The 20991-nt window shown below is 36.3% G+C and overlaps 1 protein-coding gene across 2 annotated transcripts in view; it reads left to right on the top strand.

Annotated features, from left to right (window-relative positions):
- Nucleotides 1-20991, top strand: part of LOC113232375 (QRFP-like peptide receptor) — an 81726-nt gene that overhangs the window by 24968 nt on the left and 35767 nt on the right. For both annotated transcript variants that reach the window (XM_026467066.1, XM_026467067.1), the window contains exon 2: nt 10265-10445. In XM_026467066.1, coding sequence (XP_026322851.1) covers nt 10265-10445 — 181 coding nt within the window. The remainder of the gene's footprint in view (nt 1-10264; nt 10446-20991) is intronic.

Genomic DNA, 20991 nt, shown 5'->3' with positions numbered 1-20991 from the left:
GGTTCGCGGTGTAACAATGTAATTTACTTTCATTTTTATAAATATAAATAAGAGTCCCATAGGAACTTCGTAGAAGAAAATCAGTGTTTTATTCCCCCACTCCCCTCCACCCCATTTATGTAACAAATACATACTGCTGAATAACGCATGTGACATGGATGCATGCATAATGAATGTTTTTGTATGGTTTTCCTTATTAGAGTATATACATATCGCAACATCTTTACTAAAGGACGCACTATATTGGGAAGCGCTTCGTGGGTATTCATTGTTTTTATTTTATCGGAAAATAGATAGAAAGTAAATAATTACAGGCACATGGGACTTGTTGATTAATGTCCCAGGGTGACGGGCGTAGCGGCTGTGCCTCGCAGACCTTTGCGATTAAAGTCTAAATTGCTATGGAGGTCTACTCCCGAGAAAACAATGGAAATGCCTTCAGACTCGATTACTACCAGAACCGATGTCTCCAAAACTCGCACATTCTTATTTTGAAACACTACAGAATCTTGATATTGATTGGTGGCCGTTTTAAATTTAGAGTTTTGCAAAGTATTAAAAATATTCCTTATTCGTAAATGCTATTATAATTTAAAAGAATTTTTTGACGATTTGCTACAATGACTTCACATTTAAAATAATTAATTAAAGATTCTAATTACCTATAATGTTTAATTGACGTATGTTATTTAATACAATTAGAAAGATGTTTATCTTTTGACGATTTGATAAAATGATTATTTAGTTCTAATATTTGATTGATAACTCATAACGTATAAATTGTATTGTATATATATTAATTAAATTGCTGTATTAATAATGTCAATGTGAGACTGTCTTCCACAGTTGCTGTGCCCTTGCAGGGCGTCACATATTAACTGCCCTATATTGTAAGTACTATCTGTAAGTTCATGTGTGATATGCAATAAATAAATAAATAAATAAATTTAAAAAGAAATAACAAATTCTGGTTTGTTAATTTAATCTAAACTTTAACCTGTTGGCATATCGTTGAAAGTTCAATACCATCACTACCTATTATTAGAACTTACGACGTTTTGATATTATATTGAAATTTCAATCAACGTGTCGCCATCTAGCGGTTAATTGCTGAACGACGACGAATTGGAGTTACTAATTTAGTTCTCCAAAAAAGAAGCAACCATGTTACAGGGGTATAGGCTTTACTTTCGTACCTACTAACAAAAAAAATATTTTACGGTTTAATAAATAGACTTTACGGTGATATCAAATACCACCACGGGTAATATTGTTGGTACGGCTGTCATTTTTGCGCTCCAAAACAGCACAACACAGCATTTTACTAGGATTTTAGAAAATTTGCACAAAAGAATGACACAACCATACCATACAAAGCGAAAATGGCGGACTGAATTCAAATAAGTCTTTCCAGACCTATAGTTGGCACGCGTCAGACGCTAACTAACCACTTCTACTGTATTTATTGTTCTGTGGTCCGAAACAATTACTATCAAATAATTAATACTCGAACAAATCAAAATACAATGTCAAGCATGAAGCTTCATTCGTATAATGCGTCTTTTACTTTATTCGTGTACACAGACACATATCTAGATAGACGCCGCAAGTGTACGTACTTCGCGTGCCCAAAGTAAGTGAAATTCACTTACTTGCCGCTGCCACACTTCAGAACGCGCTCGACCATTATCGTAGATAAACACCAATCGAAAACGCGAAAAACGCATAATTGTGCCATTGTAAACTGCAAAAGCACCATAACAGTGGGTAAATGGGTAAACAGGGACGTTTCCTTCCACGGGCAAGTGATTTTGTAATCAGAGGATGCATAATTTATTTTAAAAACAATTATTTTGGTTTTGTATTTCGAGAAAACAAATATGCAATCGAATGTATACCTCATGATTTGTAATACATTGCGGCTTTTACTTGGTGCGATATATTTGTGATCCTTTGTTAATACGCCATGAATATCGCACGCACTTTTGTATATTGCATTCAGTTTCGTGGTACGGGCGCTTGTACATTCTTTTGGCCAAATTTAACATTTAGTGATATATACGTTAGGCAACACTGTCTCGATTCTGATCGATTTTGAAAACAAAGGGGTGAAAATTATTATGGCCTTAGCAATATAAAAATATTCTATAACTCTTTTGTTATAACGTTTAGTAACGTTTCGTTTTTTTTTTGTTAGTAGTATCTATTTATCAGTAGTAGTATCTGTAATTTCGATATTTTTTGCAGCACGTTGCCTCGAATGTTCGAACACGGTGAGTAAATAATTACATACATCGCCGTGCATATGTAGTACGAAAAAATATATAATGCAAAGAATTAACAGTGCGCTGTCTTTACAAAAACCTGGAGTTGGTCATACGTTTGAGTTCGTTGCTTTCGAGGACGAAGGTGGTCTAGTTTATCTCACTTAAAATGCTATCCAAATATGCAGAGCAGCAGGGTTAGAAATCCGAGAAATAATATACAAATCACAAAAATTTCACACGAGGCCGTCTTTAAGTTAACCTCTTCTGATTAATAAGATTTTCTCCGTCTGATTTTATCCGTTGTAGAACGAAAGTCACCGACATAGCTCGAAGGACTAGCAAGATGAAGTGGCAGTGGGCAGGTTATATATCTCGTAGAACTGACAGTCGTTGGGGCAGAAAGGTTCTTGAATGGAGACCACGAACTGGAAGGTTCAGTTCAGCGTTCAGTGGGACGGCCCCCTACTAGATGGACGGATGACCTGGTAAGGGCGGCGGGTAACCGATGGATGCACGTCGCGTCCGATCGGCTGGTCTGGAAATCTTTGGGGGAGGCCTATGTTCAGCAGTGGACGTTTTCCTGCTGATATGATGATGATTATGATGATGAACATTTTCATTTCTCTTGCCATTCGTCAATTTAGATTAGATCTTTGCGATTTAAAGCTCTGAGTGGCACTACAACTGTTATGGACAGGCGTATAGCTTACCATCAGGCGCACGACTTGTTTCTCCCGTCACTTAATATTATAAAAAAAAATTTGATCAATCACCAACAGTCGCAAGTTCATATGTTGAGGTGCGTTTTCATTATTTAAGTTAATCGATAAGATCGTCTATTGCAAAAAGATGTTATATAATAAGCTAATTTTATTGGAAGGATAATAAATTTAGTATTTAAAGTCGAAAAAAATTAGTCTTAATTTTTTTCAGTAATCAACATTTTTTTTTAAACAAACAAAATAAAGGAGTTAACTGTCTTATTACAGTATTTTTGTACTATATTAATATATTAACTATTTGTAATCAACAAATACTTGAACAAAAATTATTCTATTTAGAATCGATTAATTGAACGCGTGTTTATGCGTATTCCGTTCAACCAATCGATTTAGGCGAGCGGAAGGAGGTTTCCATCACTAAATAGGTCTTGTGACGTCATAGTGGGTACAAAAAATATGGCACGCTTGGTTTTCATACAAATTGCTGTACTTGCGACATCTATCTTATCTAGATATGTCTGTGTTCGTGTTCGTGATTACTTATTCATAGTATTGTTTCGGACGGATGTCGGACAGACAGGAGTAGACTTCCAGGCGTGTTACTTACCACCAGGCGTCGTCTTGTTCGCATTGTCACTTGGTATGATATAAAAAAGAATACCGTCGTCTATAGCCGTTTGCGTTACTAAAGTCAGTCAGTCAGTCATTCAGCCATACGACGCCCACTGCTGGGCATAGGCCTCCCCCAACGATCTCCACGACGATCGGTCCTGCGCGGCCCGCATCCATCGGCTTCCCGCGACCTCCACCAGATCGTCGGTCCACCTGGTGGGGGGCCTGCCCACTGAGCGTCGTCCGGTGCGCGGTCGCCATTGAAGAACCTTTCCGCCCCAACGGCCATCGGTTCTCCTAGCTATGTGCCCCGCCCACTGCCACTTCAGCTGAGCAATTCTTCGAGCTATGTCGGTTACCTTAGTTCTCCTACGGATTTCCTCATTTCTGATTCTATCACGCAGGGAAATACCGAGCATCGCTCTCTCCATTGCCCGCTGAGTGACCTTGAGCCTTCTTAGGAGGCCTATAGTGAGGGACCACGTTTCTGATCCATATGTGATCACTGGCAACACACACTGGTCAAAGACTTTCGTCTTGAGACATTGAGGTAATTTGGACGCAAAGATTTTTTGGAGTTTCCCGAACGCTGCCCATCCGAGCTGGATTCGACGAGAGATCTCTTTCTCAAAGTTGGACTTACCTAACTGGACTGTCTGCCCCAGGTATACGTAATGGTCAACAACTTCGAGTGTAATGCTCCCAATTTTTACTGGAGCGGGTACAACATGGACATTCGACATGATCTTCGTCTTGTCCATGTTCATCTTAAGACCCACTCTTTGGGAAACACTACTGAGATCTTCGAGCATTGTGTTCAGGTCACCCAAGGTCTCAGCCATAAGAACTATATCATCGGCAAATCGAAGGTGTGTTAGGTACTCGCCATTGCGTTACTAAAGAAGTGTTATTAATTTTGCAAATCTTAAGGCTCCTGTGCCTGTAAAGTGGGTTGAATAAAAACAGAATATGTACCATCAGTAAAGTGTGACGATATATTATACTTTGTTATATATATACATTTTACAATACGATACGTGTGGCGGCGGCGACAGTCTTCTCTCTTCGCGTTAGACCCGGGTCATACGGGCGATGCGACGATGCCGCTGCGGCGATGAAGTAAGGTAGTTGTTACGACATTGCAGCGGCGGGCGACGATGTAAGAGTGTTGGACGAACAGTGGTGTACAGTCTGTTAATAAAAATGGATCGGTAGACACAAAAAATAAAGTGAAAAGAAACAAAAAATACGTAAAAATAAACTGGAACAAGCAAGCTTACGACTATCGTTCGACCGCAAAACCAACTGAGCTACGGCGTACTCCGCAGTGTTGCCGTTGTACATAATTGAAAGTCCCTAAACGGTCAGAGATTTTCCGCTAGATTTGGGTAAAAATAATTTCCTAAAATCCGCTAGATGTTTCTAGACTTGGCGGTACTTTCATGCTTATTTGAAAATCGAATTTGATTCACAATCAATAAATAAAATTCATTGACTTACAAATAAATGGACGACGGGTCTAATACAAAAACCACGAAAAAAATGTCCCAAGTCAACCTATTTAAACGTAGTGACATGTAAAGGAATATGAAAAAGCTAAAACGTTGAATTGAAATTGTAATGTCATCGCAGTATTGTCTAATTTTGCTTGCTTCGCTGTCAGTCGAACAAACGAAGACTAAAGCGTGAATGACGCTCTGTATAGGATTTTAATGCCCTATAAGTTCGGACACTTTTTAGCGCGGACCCGACGTCCATATAATTCTAAGTCAATGATAAAATTGCAAATAATCACGACAATATGAACCAAAAAGCACTTATTTTAATTTAGTTTTGAACACAACAAACAAAAAATTATTATATTCATTAAATTTTTATTGAATTGATATTAATTTTTTTTTTTTTGTGAAATTACTCCACTAGTTTGTTATAATTATTATTAAAAGATCGAACACTCAGAAAAAATTCCTTATCTGTATTCATCTCATCATTCTGCGAGTGAAAAAATTTCAATCAATAGGTTTTTGTCTTCCTCATTCCTATCGTAACGAGAGAGAAAGGCATCAAACGAACGAATGGATGTTGTTTTGTTTATTACAGACCGTTACCGTTCAGTCCGATTCTACATTAGTGTTACCAGCGTTTGACTAGAAAATTGGCCGAATATTACTAATTTACCGTATTTGATTGACAGGTTATAATTTTTGTTTCTGAAAAGAGCCTAGCGGTCAACAAAACGCTAGAACTAGCTAAATATTATTGATGGCAACACTGGCACTCCGGCGTCGCAACGCGTACTCCTCTCCCCGTCTCGTCTCGCTGGTTGCAAGTCCGGTGCACGTACGGCGCCGCAGCACACCGTGTGGCACAATGGATATTTCTATGTAGGACGCCGCCGCCGCTGCGGCGGTACTCTCAGGGAGGCCACTCACCGGAAGCACTCGCCTGTAATGTAATACTTCAAACTCGAGTATTACATCAGTGAGTGAGGAAAACCGAGCATTACAGTACGCAGCCTGTAATGATAGAATTTGTAACATTACAGTAGTGAGTGAGAACACCCGTAATACTATTTGTAACATCAATGCGCACCGCTTGTAATCAGCAGCGGCGTGAACGCGTATACATGATACCGATTTTTGTTTTAAAGGTTAAATTGGAGAATAACCTGAGATAAGAAAACCCTATTATTTGAAAAAAATAGGGAATTCAGGGTACGATGTTATTCTCGTCATACTCATAATTATAATAAGTTAATGAAATAAGATGGTTGGGTTAATTTGTCTGTTTCGTCTGACATTGTCAAAACAACAGATTCGACTACAGTTACTACGAATGCTCGCCAGTAAATATTATAATGTAATGTTCAAAATTGAATGTTAAAATCCAAAAGTTACATTACAGGCGAATGCTTGTCAGTCAACGAGAAAGTATTAAACACGCTTGACCAAAAAATTGACTATGGCAAAATAGTTTTCACGAAAAAAGACTTAATGATTCCTAAGACTACAATGTCAAAGAATCATTTATTCCATAAGTAAAATAAATTTACACTTGAAAACGTCACATTTAAGCTACTGCTCGTTCACTACGCTGACTTCCCTGAGAAGAACGAACAAGAAACTCTAGAGATTGCTCTTTTCAATGGAACACACTTTCAATCAAATTTGCGTGTAATCTGTAGAGCCATGTCGTCTTTCCATACATCTTTATCTAACGCGTAGTCTTCAATTTTGTAATATGACTTTTCAATCAAAATATTTTTAATGTAGTTTTTAAACTTAGGAAATGATAATCTTAATATATGCTCCGGAATCTTATTGTTAAGACGTATACTGTTCCCCATAAAAGATTCGTTTACCTTGATTAAACAAAATCGTGGTACCATGAGTTTCAACTTAGCTCTAAGGTTAATATTATGGATATCTTCTTTCTTATTGAAATTATGTATTACAGGAAGTATGTATATATTACAGTATTCCTATATCTCGTATAGTTTTGGATTTCCCCATACTGTTCCAATTAATAAAAGAACACTGTATATTCTTAATTGCACAAACAAAAACAAAAGAAGTATTAATCGCACAAATGGTGAGCAAACAGGAGCTTACAAGTATCACTCAAAACAGTGAGACAACAGGCGGGCAACAGCTTCCAAGATGGAAAGAGAACTTGTATACGTACTTTAAATACATAAAGTTAAGTTAATCAACAAAGTGTATTTTCAACATTCCATTGGAATTCAAGTGAGTGACTTATGTTTACATGGCATCATACCAAAATATCGTCGGGGATAATGCAAATCCGCGTATGAAGATAGTATTGATAAAAGGCGCGTATCTGCAATAAGCCAAATTTTTCATGAGAAGGATTATAACGTTACGTGAGGTATACTGAAAGTTCCTGGAATTGGCCACTTGTGAAAGAAACTAGAAAAAAAAACAAATACGAAATTTGAAAAAGGAACTCTCCGTGACTAGGTTACATTTTACTTTATGAGATTGACATTTGTTTTTTCATTGTGGCATCGTTTTGAAAACTGTTTGTCGCTAATACAATTGACTTAGAGCATAAAAGACTGGAGGCGTCATCGATAGGCAGTCTTCTCTGTCAAGGTACAAGTAAAAAAAATATAGTTCACTACCAATATATTCTGTTTTCAATACCATTTAAAAAAAACAAGCTAATTTCGTATTTTTTAACCGACTCCAAAAAAGGAGGAGCTTCTCTATTCGACTGTATATTTTTTTTGTATGTATGTTAGTCGATAACTCCTGAATTTGTGAACCAATTTTGGTGATTCTTTTTTGTTGGAAAAAAGGTACCTCAGTAGTAGTCCCATTTAAATTTGGAGAAAATTATCCACCTGTAAGGGTGGCAAACTAGGGAAAGTATGACTTTTGAGGTCGGTTTTTTTAGTACTCTGTACTAAGATTACTAACGTTGAATAAGCGATTATCCGTATGGTTGAAATATGTCAAAACGTCTACTTTGGATATCACTTCACCTTAAAACGACCTACGCCGAGAATTGAACTTTGGGACGTAAAAGAATATCACCAAAATTCCGCGAAGGCGCTTAAATGCGAGTTTTGTTTTGGCCAAGTGTGATTATGTACATTTTATTAAATAAAACATGGATTAGCCTTCTGTATCGGAACGTTTTGTAATAAACCACTAACAGTTTCTGTCAGTGGTTTATTACGCTACAATTAAAAGTGATAAAACATAAATGTATTTAAAAGTTTGTGGAAGTTAAGTAACTACATTTCCGTGCGTGTATTCGCCACACCGCAACCCACGTTTAGCAACAACAACTATTAATAAACATTTTATTGATTTTTTATAATTGTTATTTATGCAAGGACTCACAGTGATTCAATCGGCTATATTGTTTCCAATGTTTTTAATATTATACAACTATTGCTGATTAACTGGATTCCACAAGACAAATCGACGTACTTAGCTTATTATGACTTTGAAAAGGCTTTTGATCATATTGATGCGATTGTTAGAAAGTTCGTCTGTACAGGATTCTCTGAAAACCTGGCCATATTTGGCACATAACTGATGTCAATTCCCATAGCTCAGGTACTTTATATGTAATGTAATGTTAATAAATACATTACGAGCATAACTGATAAACATTAAATGAGGACTGGCAATTAGATGTCTATAGCGCATTGTAAGAAGGTGCTGAGCAAATCCAGGCTAATTGTATAAACGAATCTACTTCACGACTTACACGATATTCAAAATACAACAGTAAAAACGCACTAAAAATAAGTACAATTCACTTTTGAATGTATAACAGAAAGGTGAACTAAATAAAATTATAAGATTTGTAAGTCCACTACAGTTAAATTGTAGGACTGTCGACAACATTAATATGACTGCTTGCCGGTTTGAATAGTATAAAAAAATAAGTCAACCGAGACTCTACAGATGAAGCTAATGGGGCCACAGTCTCCTTAAATGAAATAGACTTAGGTTTCACTCCATAATTCTTAATGACATGTTAGAGCATTACAAAAGCGAATAGATGAGTGGCGAAGCAAGGAAAAAGTTTTTGTGTGACTGTAATGTCAGCTGGAAGTATCGAGTATATAACCAGACATAGACAAAATGTCATTTAATTTGTTTGAAAACTATTCTGCCAAATCATTACGGTGACAACTGCGCTCTGATTGGCCAGCCCGAATTCGAAACAATTGCCAGGTGTCGTCAATTTAACTACCTTCGTGGCCGAATGGTTACCATACCGGACTGCCACGCAGAGGTTCCAGGTTCGATTCCCGGGCCGGAAGAAATAGTTGTATGGCCTACAATTATTTCTCTCGTGAGTTTGGGTGTAATTTGTGGTTGTCTATGTGTGTGTCCATGGCACCCGCGACACAGGGTTTCCCTAGTGCGGGGCTATGTTGAGTGTGTGCGTTATTTGTTGTTTCACTTCAAATCGACCAGTTTAACTTTGATAGAACGAGCTTTGCTATAATGGACGAAAATGGAAAAATTACATATTTAATATTTAATTGCCGATGAAATGTGATTCCGTTTCTTTGTAATTAGATGTTATGCTGTTTTTCCCACACCACTGAATAGAACAGCCCCTCATTGTTAGAGATATTATCTTTATTACAAAAAAGACAGAATATTTTCGAATATACGGAGACGTACACACAGGTCAGTTATTGGCGCTGTACTATTACAGCTTTCTAATTTGTGATTTCAGTGCAAACGAGGGTTGATATTTAAAAGTGATATAAGGTCCATTTGCCTGATGAGTTGCCAGGGATGGATGGTCTTTATTACGTCGCTATTTCTGGTTATGTACTCGATGTCTGGCAGGCTGTGTGCATCATACAATCATAAATGTGCTAGGCGCTTGATGATCACGAAAAAAAAAGAAAAGTACGAATGATGACAATTACGGGACGAATTTATGTTCACTGTCCAATCCATAGCATCCAAATGGATACGATTAATGGTTCCTCCTCAGATATCCTAAAGGACACTTCAGTACTGAGTGATATGAACGAATGAAAGTAATAAATATCGAGTCAATAAAGCAAATACACGAAAACCAGAAATCCGTGTGCCAATTTTCAATAAAATTTTTATCAATGTATAGGTAAAATTGAAATATATATTTTCTCTGTTCCAGGTTTAGCAGTACCATTTGTGGAGCTGACGGTAGCGCACGCGTCAGTGCTGACAATCTTGGCGATCAGCTTCGAGCGGTATTACGCCATCTGCGAGCCATTACGAGCGGGATACGTGTGTACGAAGACTCGTGCCACCCTTATTTGCGCTCTGGCTTGGTTCTTTGCAGCTCTCTTTACTAGGTAAGGTATTTTGCTTTTGGTGATTGGTGCTATTTGTAGAGCAATGGGGGTTTTTGCCAATCAGTCCATATTCATAACTTTCTGGTCAGAGAATATCCCATGTTGTGTTTCTCTTCATACAATCACTTTTAAAAGTGTAGCCAGATGTTAAAGTTCTCCTTATTTTTTATGATATATCAGTTTTTATATTTCTTATACTTCCACTAAGTTTCATAATTCCCAGCCATCAGTGCTGGGCGTAGATTGCTTAAGGCAGTTTAAGAAGCTACTGATCACAAAACTCCCCACTGCCTACCAATATTAAAACTTACAATAGTTACGTTAAGACTAAACGAATATTTAAACAAGCGTTTATTTGACAGCAACGCTGCGTTTGCAGACTATGCATCGGTGCATTACCATAGCGATTTGGTGATAGCTTATTTTAACCACAGGCATTGGAACGAAATAACTGTACACCCAGCTTTGACACTGGGGTGGTTTTGGCTTGCTACAATTCCCTTCGAAAACGCTTAATGCAATTGCAGGGCAATAAGTTATAACCCTGGAGTGTAGCGACGGCGGGCATTACTGTATGACGTCAGACGCATTGGCCCAGTCCCACCTCCAAAATTTCTGCAAGATGACTGGCTCCGCAGCTGAGATTTAAGAATTAAAAAGCCTCAGGTTCGATTACCATTTACCCTCGGAAGTCGAGACATTAAGATATATTTCTGAAAAAAGACGGTTGTTAGATATGAAACATATATAAAAAAAGTCGTTAAAAACCAAAAACAAGGACCTGCTACAAGCATTACGAAAATTCGTAAAGTCTGCTGGTTCATTCCGTAGTTCAGTTGGGAGAGCGTCTCGCACGGTATGCTAAAGGCGCTGGTTCTAATCCAGCTAGATCGTAGGAATTTTTCTTAATGTTTGATCTTTGTATTAATAATTATCTTCAATTTAAGGTTAACTTCAGTTAACGACTAATTTCATTTTGCAGATCTGGCCTTATTAAGAGTCGATACTGTAGTCTAGGCTCTACTCTATGAGTAGAATCACTGGCTAAGTGAATATAGTTTTGTATTTAGAATGTATTTTGAAAAATGGAATAAGAAAGAACAGAACATCTTGAGAGTTCGAGATGTAACCTGAATTAGAAAATATGTAGAAAAGTGCAATAAAGCAAGCTTTGAAGATTATCCCAGTTTATATTCACAAAAGTACCTCTCGCTACGCATCCTAAGCAAGCTAAACATTCTAACTACAAAACTATATTCACTCAGCCAGTGATTCTACTCATAGAGTAAAGCCTAGACTACAATACTATCTCAGCTCTAATTAAAATTTTTCCCGTACTAATACGGTTCATTTTGCTCGAGTCGAGCGGTAGATACACAGTCTTTATTTCAGAATTAATTTTCTTTTTCAAACGAAATAAAAGCTATTTGAAAAATTTAAATCGTATAGTATAATACGTGTTCTATTTAGTTTAGTTGATATAAAAAAAATCATTGGTATATGTAAAGTGATATTGAATACATCGGTTTTCTTGTCAAATTTCGAGGTAAGTTTGTGTTTTTTTGTTCTATGGTGAACGTTTTTAGGAATCGTGTTCTCACCGTGTAGTATAATCAGTATATATCCTCAATTATTCCATAGTCATTGATTCAAGCTTTTCACTGCTATGCGAAATCAACGAATTGAGGTTATACAACCTCAACTCTTAAGGATGCGAGTAATTATATTTACCATCCCTTTTGTCTTTTAAGAAGTGTAACGGGGATGTTATTTGAATTTTAATATATAATTTCCTACCATAAACCTATATAAAGTTTCATTTATATCCGTTCATAAAATCTAATAAAATTTGTTAAACATAACTTTAGACCTCTCCAGTTCCGTTTAACTTCGGCAATATCAGTAACGAAAACCATATAAAACTTGACTCAATGGTACGAATCAACATTAGTGTGAAGTGGCACAATCGTGCACTACTAAATTTCGTTCTTTCATCAAATTAACTTTTGGCCGAATTCAATTTATGTGACAAATTAAACAAAGAGGGGTGGCTGTGGCGATGTATAGTAATAAGTTAAAAACAATTCTGTACAACAATATTTTTACGTCCATTTATACATCCCACTGCAGGAAACGAGGGTTTAGGTCACAGTCCGCCACGCTGGCCCAATGCGGGTTGGGAACTTTACACATTTTTCGAGTTTTGTGAACCTTGAGAAGGAAAGAAGGATGGTGAAAGCTGACCCAAAATCAACGAAGTTCATGGGCTTTGCGAGTATAATTACTTTTTAGTTTATGCATAGTTATTAATATATTTTTGTATATTTGTAGAAGTCGGGATTAAGAAATTGCTATATAATTTTAGAATAGATGAAAGAACATAAAGCAATTAATTCAGTTCGACTATAGACTAGGTAACGTTCTTGTACGTACATTTCATTCTAAGCATGACTGAATGTTTACCTACTTAAAGAATTGGTTATTTTATAGTACACACATAAACATCAAAGCTATAAAATACCTAATCAAATAATCAATAAAACAATAATGACTTATAGTAAAAAATAAAACACAATGTGATAAAAGTGCTTAGACAATATTTAAATGAGAGATACGAAAGTTAGCAAAGGAACGTTTTGTCAAGAGGCCTCTTACTATAGTCAATGTCACTTTGAGATTGAGAACAGTGTGACCATTTGTAGCAGATTTATGCCATTTGGGTAGATTTAATTTTTCATTTTCATTGCGATAGAACATGTTAACGTTGTATTAAATGTGGCAAAGTTTGGCAGATTTAGGAATTCAGCAAGTCCTTTATTATTTTTAGGAACAAACTGAAAACTTGTAGTTTTCTACTACTACGAACAAACATCTGAAGCGAAGTACAGGACAAATTTATAACCCCAGCTTCTGCAGGCTGTACTCAATTAGCTTTTTTGATGCTCAGAGGTGCGAGCCCGAATCAGACCCTCGGCCTTTACTTGAGAGGCAGTATATCAAACCGTTAGCGCATTTACGCACTGCATCCGATCCGTTTTCATTCCGAATCCGAGACTACAAATCTAGAAAACTCGGATTTATTTTGGATGTCGGATGTTACTTCGGAATCAGAGAAAATACGAATATGGCTTGTACACCTAGAGATAAAGTCAAAGTCGAAGTCAAAGTCAAAGATTATTTATTCCATAGGTAAAATAGATTTACACTTGAAAACGTCACATTTAAGCTACTGCTCGTTCACTACGCTGACCTCCCTGAGAAGAACGAGCAAGAAACTCTAGGGATTGCTCTTTTCAAATAAACTTAAATGCTATGGAATACACTTTGAATCAAATTTGTGTGGATTCTGGAGCCATGTCGTCTTTCCATACATCTTTATCTAAAGCGTAGTCTTCAATTTTGTAGTATGGTTTTTCGATCAAAATATTTTTAATGTAGTTTTTAAACTTAGGAAATGATAAACTTAATATATGCTCCGGAATCTTATTGTAAAAACGTATACAGTTCCCCATAAAAGAGTTGTTTACCTTGGTTAAACGAAATCGTGGTACCATGAGTTTGAACTTAGCTGTAAGGTTAATATTATGGATACCTTCTTTCTTATTGAAATTATGTATATTTTTACGGGCATATAAAATATTTGAGTAAATGTACTGTTATGCCACAGTCATGATACCAGTCTCCTTAAACTTTTCTCTGAGAGAAACCCGAGAGCCTAGACGGTACACAGAACGAATCGCTCGTTTTTGCAATACAAATATGGTTTGAATATCTGCCGCTTTACCTCACATGAGAATCCCGTAGGACATTATACTGTGGAAGTAACTAAAGTAAACTAGTCTAGCAGTACTAACATCGGTAAGCTCACGTATTCTGCGGACTGCGTATGCAGCGGAGCTTAATCTGCTGGCCTGGGAAGATATATGTGGAAACCATTGAAGTTTACTATCTAAGGTCCACTCCCAAGAAGACTGCTTTATTAACAAGGTCTAACTTTTCTCCGTTTATTTCTATGCTTGGACTAATCGATTTTTCGTTAGGTAATTAAAATTTAACACATTTTGTTTTCTTGGCATTAAGCAATACATTATTAGCATTAAACCAATAAACTACCTTAGAGAGGGTATCATTAATATGGTCATAGTTAATGTCATGTCTGTCTGCAAACAACAAACAACACTACTACTAAAATGATCCCTGTGACATTTCGGACCGTCATTTCTCAGATTCGGAACTGATACGAATTGGAATCCCTTCAGACTACATACCTGGATGTGTAAATCAAGAATATTACTAGTAATAGCCAATTTTTATGGGTTTACGGCATTTTTGTCCGAACCACAATATCTTATAAACCCGAATATAGTGTTTTCGCTCCTTAATTTAGTAGAGTTCTTAGGTTTTCGCGATTGTTAAACATAGAAAATTAAAGTATTTATTCTGAACTAAATCTCTTTTTGTTTCAGACAAACGTTTTGTGTACTTTACTGGTCCCATGATCCCAAACAAATATACACGATATAAATCTGAATCAGTACAGAGTACTAAAAAAACCGACTTCAAAAGTACATGGAATTACATCTATTTGTCAAGTTTTATTGAGATCGGTTAGCGGAAAGTGCGCAAACCCGGATTCATCCCCTAGTTAGCCACTATACTGAACTTGACACAGGAGATAATAAAAATCGGTTCTCACTATTCAAAGTACATTGAGAGAGGAAAACGTCTTGAATTGGAGAATAGCAAAATCAACCATTAAAATAATTGCTCCTTATTATAAAATTTAGGCGCTATTTATACAAATGAATCTTAATGCGCGAACAGCCACCCCTAGAGGTGGATGATTTTCTTCAAAATTGGACCTGGAATATGGAGGTGCCCTCTTTCCAACAAAAAAAGAATCATCAAAATCGGTTTACAAATACCGGAGTTATCGCGTAACATACATACAAAAAAAAACATACAGTCGAATTGAGAACCTCCTCCTTTTTTTGAAGTCGGTTAAAAAACAATTTCATTTCTATATTGATTTTAATGAATATGATGTTTTATAACCATTATATTAATTAATTTTTTGTGAAATTACTCCACTACTTTGTTATAATTTTTAATACAAAGATTGAACACGAAGAACACTACTTTCGATCCATTGACCTACAAGGTCAATGTTTCGGTCTGGCAAAACTTGAAGCTGTGTCTGTGGGGCTACTCTCGATATCCGTCCGACATCCGTCCAAAACAATTACTGTCAAATAAATAATATTCGACAAAATTAAAAGACAAGTATCCAGTATGAAGCTTCATTCGCAACACGTGTCTTTTCACTTGGTCAAGTATTGCTTATTTGGCAGTAATTGTTTCGGACGGATGCCGTACGGAGATCGAGAGTAAACCCCCTGTATCAGCAAGCCTCACGAATATCTCTATAATATGTTTGTTATAGATCTTTGTTTTTATTTTAACAGCTTTATTGCCGCAGCGATACTGTGAGAAATCGATGAAAGTTGTTCTTCACAGGTTACTTTATAGTTACCAGAATTTGACAAGACTTACTCGTACCTGTCGACTTACTAGGTCAGCCGTTCATTTAGTAGGTGGCCGTCCCACTGAACAGCCTACTGCCATTTCAACTTGCTAATCCTTTGAGCTATGTCGGTAAATTTCGTTCTTCTACGGGTCTCCTCATTTCTGATTTGATCACGTAGAGAAATGCCGAGCATTGCGCGTTGAGTGACTGAGCTTTTTCATGAGACCCATAGTAAGTGACCACGTCTCAGTGCCGTAGGTCATCGCTGGCAACACACACTGCTCAAAGACTTTTTTCTTCAAGGATTGCGGTATTGCGGATAAGAAGACGTCCCGGTACTTTGAGTAGGATTCGACGATTGACCTCTTTATCGAAGTTGGCTCTGCCTAATTGGACGGTTAGTCCGAGGTAGACATACTCGTCAACAACAGCGAGAGGTTCCCACTATTATAGGAGTGGGCACTACATGGACATTCGAAATAAGTTTCGTCTTATCCATGTTAACTTTTAGACATACCTGCTGCAATGGGAAACTCTTTTGAGGTCACCGAGCACGGTACTAAAGCTCTTCCAACGTTTCTGCTATGACCACGATATCGTCAGCAAACCGTAGGTGAGTAATGTACTCGCCATTGACGTCGATGCCGAGTTCTTTCCAGTCCAGTAACTAGAAGGCATCTTCCAAAGAATTGTTATGAGTGAATTGTAGTATTTATTTTAATTGTAATCTGTTGTAAAAGTAGCAATCAATGTTGCCAAAGGTGACCCACAGTATTTAGCTACCGCATTGAGACACGGGGACGTATTAAAATACATCACCCTCACAAATTTCATGCTACGCGTAATTCTCATATGCTATGGTGATACAGGCGATAACAGTTTATATCAATCGCATAGGCCTTTTGAACAAAACCCGCGTTGTGAAATAACAATTGAAGCCATTACACGAATGGCCGTTCGACCGAGCAATAAATGGTTGGGAGTCGATGAAATGTTCATTCGATTTATTGTTTATTAGGATAGCCACTTTATTTGTACAGTCGCTACGTACAGGCTTTACAACGTTTTATTGTATTTTCGTAATATATAGCTGTACCAAAAAATTTAGGGCTCAGTTGTTAAATGGACTTTAGTTCTTTCCTGTTCTGAGAGGTTTACCCATTAAAAAAATAAGAATGGTTACACACGGCGGTTTTTAGTAGCGATTATTGTGATACCCGTTGACTTGACAAAACAGCCTAATTATGAAACATTTGATCGTCAACTGAAAGACCTTTTGTTGGATAATGCGTATTATTCCACCGAAGAATATAAAGACGTGATCTTGTAATACCTATATGTTATAATTTATTAAATTATTAGGTACAAATATTATTTTACAGAAATGGATAAATTACATAAACTTAACGCATACAATCATTATATTGACATAATTATTATTATATTATATTATTTAAAATGTCTTAAAACTACATTAACTATGTTAAAATTATATAGTACAAAACTTGTACAGGATATTTGTAATTTTTTTAAATGTAACTTTTATTACTATTTGTAACGATTCTTGTAATACAATATATTACATAGTTATATCGCACCCTTAGTAATATAAGGGCACATTCCAAAAAAAGTAGATTTTTGGGAAATTTGGGAATTGATAGGGACTTAAATAATAAATGGGATCAAACTTAAATAGCTCCATATTTCTGTTATATTTTTTGTACTATATGGGTCTAACTTGAAAGTGTTTTTTTAACTTGCTTGAAACTTATAGAATTTATTTATATTATTTTTTTTTTTTATTGCTATTTATAATACATTTATCAAAGAACAAATCTGCCAAATTTCATGTTTATAACTTAAATAATAAGCATGTTAATTGAAAAAATAGGTGTAATGTAGGAATCCAGAATCTTAATACGCGATTTCCCAAAAATCTACTTTTTTTGGATTGTGCCCTTATATTACTAAGGGTGCGATATATTCTTTTTTTTTACTTTCGGTAATGCGGTTAGTACTGTAGGCGCTAGATAAGGATGTCTCAACTTCAATTCGATCAAGCTGATTTGTGCAATGAACATTTTTAAACTGTTATAGTCTGGTTGTATACCAAGCAAACCCCCGAAGTTCTGTAGCAGTAGAGCTCCTTGTGAATGAGTTCGTCCAAGAAAGTGCTGCCACCTTACCTATTTCTGCCGCCAAGCAGTAATACGAGCATTACAGGCATATTGGACTTGTCAACTTACAGTGCGACAGGTGCAGTGGTAGTGTCTCTTTGTGATTTAAAGCTTTGAGTGGCAATGCTACTGTCAGGGATAGGCATGTCGCTTGCTACCAGGCCGTGAAGTGCTTGATATCATAAAAAAAAATTATGTTGTCATTTTTAAATTTATTGAATGTCACGATGTTTGATCAACATGATATTCAATTATTAATACAAAGATCGAACACTGAGAAAAAATTCCTTCAATCCGGCTGGATTCGAACCAACGTCTTCCAGCAAAGCGTGTCCGATTTTTGGCCGTCGCGTCATCTGTGAGAAATCTATGAAAGCTTTTCTTCACTCAGTCAGTCGGGCAGAAAGAGTCGTTAAAAACTAAAAATAAAAATCTGCAACACACACATAGAAAGTCTTAAGGTCCACTAGTTCGTTCCGTGGCGTAATTGGCATAGCGTTCCGCAAACGTTTGCTGGAAGACGTTGGTTCGCATCCAACCGGATCGAAGAAATTTTTTCTAGGTGTTCGATATTTGATGTTTGGTTATGTTGAGTCATAGCAAAATATTATTATTAAGGAAATTTTGTGTGTCGAGTAGTCATTGCCAGATTTATCATGCAAGTTCGTCTGACTGCAGAAGCTAGAAAGTATTTGTCTTGCATGTAAAAAGCCCTATAAAGCAGGAATACGAAATGAAGGAATTCATGAAAGCTAGATTCGGGAACTGAAACTTTAAAGCTAGGTCGAATATATACTTACGTATAGATTCTTGTTTACTATTTTAGTATAATATAAGTTCTATTGTCAAAGTACATATTAATTTTCTCAAATATACTCCGAAGTGTTTCTATTACTTAAAAAAAAACACAAATGAAGAATGAAACTGTTTTTCGGATCTAGTACAAGTATATTGTTTATTGAAACAAACCCACCTTTCGGAGCCTTTACAGGTCCCATGGTCGCCGTTTACTGAGATGGTAAAGTCATCAAATAGCTATGTTTAATATTAATGCACACCTTGCATTAATAAAATTTGGAGCATGCACACCTAAATAATGCCAATTCACTCTCGCCTTGAAAAGACCCAAGTTATAACGTTCAGGGAACAAGTCTGCAGGCAGGGAATTCCACTCCATAGGCGTTTGCCATATAAATGTGGAAGCGAAGCGCTTCGTGCGAATCTTTGGAATATCCACAACATAGGGGTAGAACCCATGCCTCCGCCTAGTCCCCCGGTGATACCATAACATAATGTACTTTAAATTATGGAACCTGAATTAGGCCACAGCAAATAGTAGAAGAGAGGACTAGTCATAATTGTTACATTGACTTAACATGTAATTAGTTAAATATCTACCAACAGTTTTATATAATTTAATGTTTTTATAATATTTACTTTTTCTATTGTAATTAAAACTAAATTTAAACAAATATACATATTTACAACTAGTTGCTTTCTTCCAAAAAAATCTTACAGTATAATAGCTTTTATTTGTTAGTAATTTCTTTAAGTTTAAAAAAAAATATTTGTTTTGTAATTTTCACTATTTGCGAAAGTTTTTAATTGAATACCTTGTTTTTAAAATTTTCAAAGAAACGTTCCAATTTACACCACATTTTATGTTGCACAAAATTATTTTATTTTAACAATGTAAATTTTTTATAAAATTTAATTTTATATTAAGTAATAACGGTAATTAGAACAAATTAAAACATATTAATTAGTAGTGCAGTTTTACGTCTGCTTGGGATTTTTTTCAGAGGGATCCAGTATTTGATCCCAAACTGGTGATATGGACAAGCCATCTTCCCTGTGGAAATTAGGATGTTTTTTAATTTCATTAGCCTCTCGCAGCATCTTGGATAAATAGCAGACTGAGAATTCTTTTGCAAGGACCTGGGGTTTGTCGACCTTAATTGAGTGTGTGCCATGGCATGCTCGCAAACTGCGGACTTGTTTACGCGGCGGTGTTTGGCATCAGCTAACATGTTCTTTGATCCGAAAAAATAGTTTCATTTCCTATGTGTAAGAATCGCAAAAACCTATGCATAAGGTTTTGCGATTCTTAGTTTCAAAGTTTGGCATTTATGGAGCTTGCAACTATTTGCGGGCCTAGGCCGTAATAAGTATGCAAATTCATTACTGTCCGCTGCTCTAAATTAAATATAAAAAAATAATATCTGCTAACAAAGAGCTATGTAAACAGACTAAAAAACTGTTATACAGCCAACTGCTGGTGTCCGTAATTACGAGAATTAAAAAATAATGTCTATGGCATAAGTACTTATTTTAAAATATACCTGCACCACATATTTAAAAAAAGGCGGTAACATAAACGAAAGTACTTAGAAGTTCGTTGTTAATTTTTTTATTTTTTTATATTTTAAAACGAGTTCCAGTGAGAAGAGCGATAATACAAGTGTGAAATGTAGTGTATTCCTTCTTCTTTGTCCTGGCTTTATGTTCCGTTTCTATTGGTGTCAGCTTTTCTAGTCCGCGCGCGCCACTCCGAACGCCTTTGCGTAAGCCCAAGGTCTACACCCATCGTCTTCAAGTCTATTTGGACGATTCCAATTCAAGTGGTCTGGGGTCTACGTGGTCGTCTTTTGGCGGTTTCAGTTTCTAGCGCCAAGATATTTTTTGGTTATGTGGCTATCGTCGCATGCGTAATCGAGTTTACCTAAGTTTTTCCTGTATAAGTACCACTTTAGATGTAATGTACTCCGCCTAAATTAAAATGAGACGCAAAAGTAGTTATGAGTAAGAATGAGAATGAGAATGAGAATGAGAATGAGAATGA

The sequence above is a fragment of the Hyposmocoma kahamanoa genome, unplaced genomic scaffold, assembly GCF_003589595.1.
Source record: "Hyposmocoma kahamanoa isolate Upper Pololo Valley unplaced genomic scaffold, ASM358959v1 76, whole genome shotgun sequence".
Taxonomy (NCBI): Eukaryota; Metazoa; Arthropoda; class Insecta; order Lepidoptera; family Cosmopterigidae; genus Hyposmocoma; species Hyposmocoma kahamanoa.
This window is presented reverse-complemented; position numbering and strand designations above follow the sequence as displayed.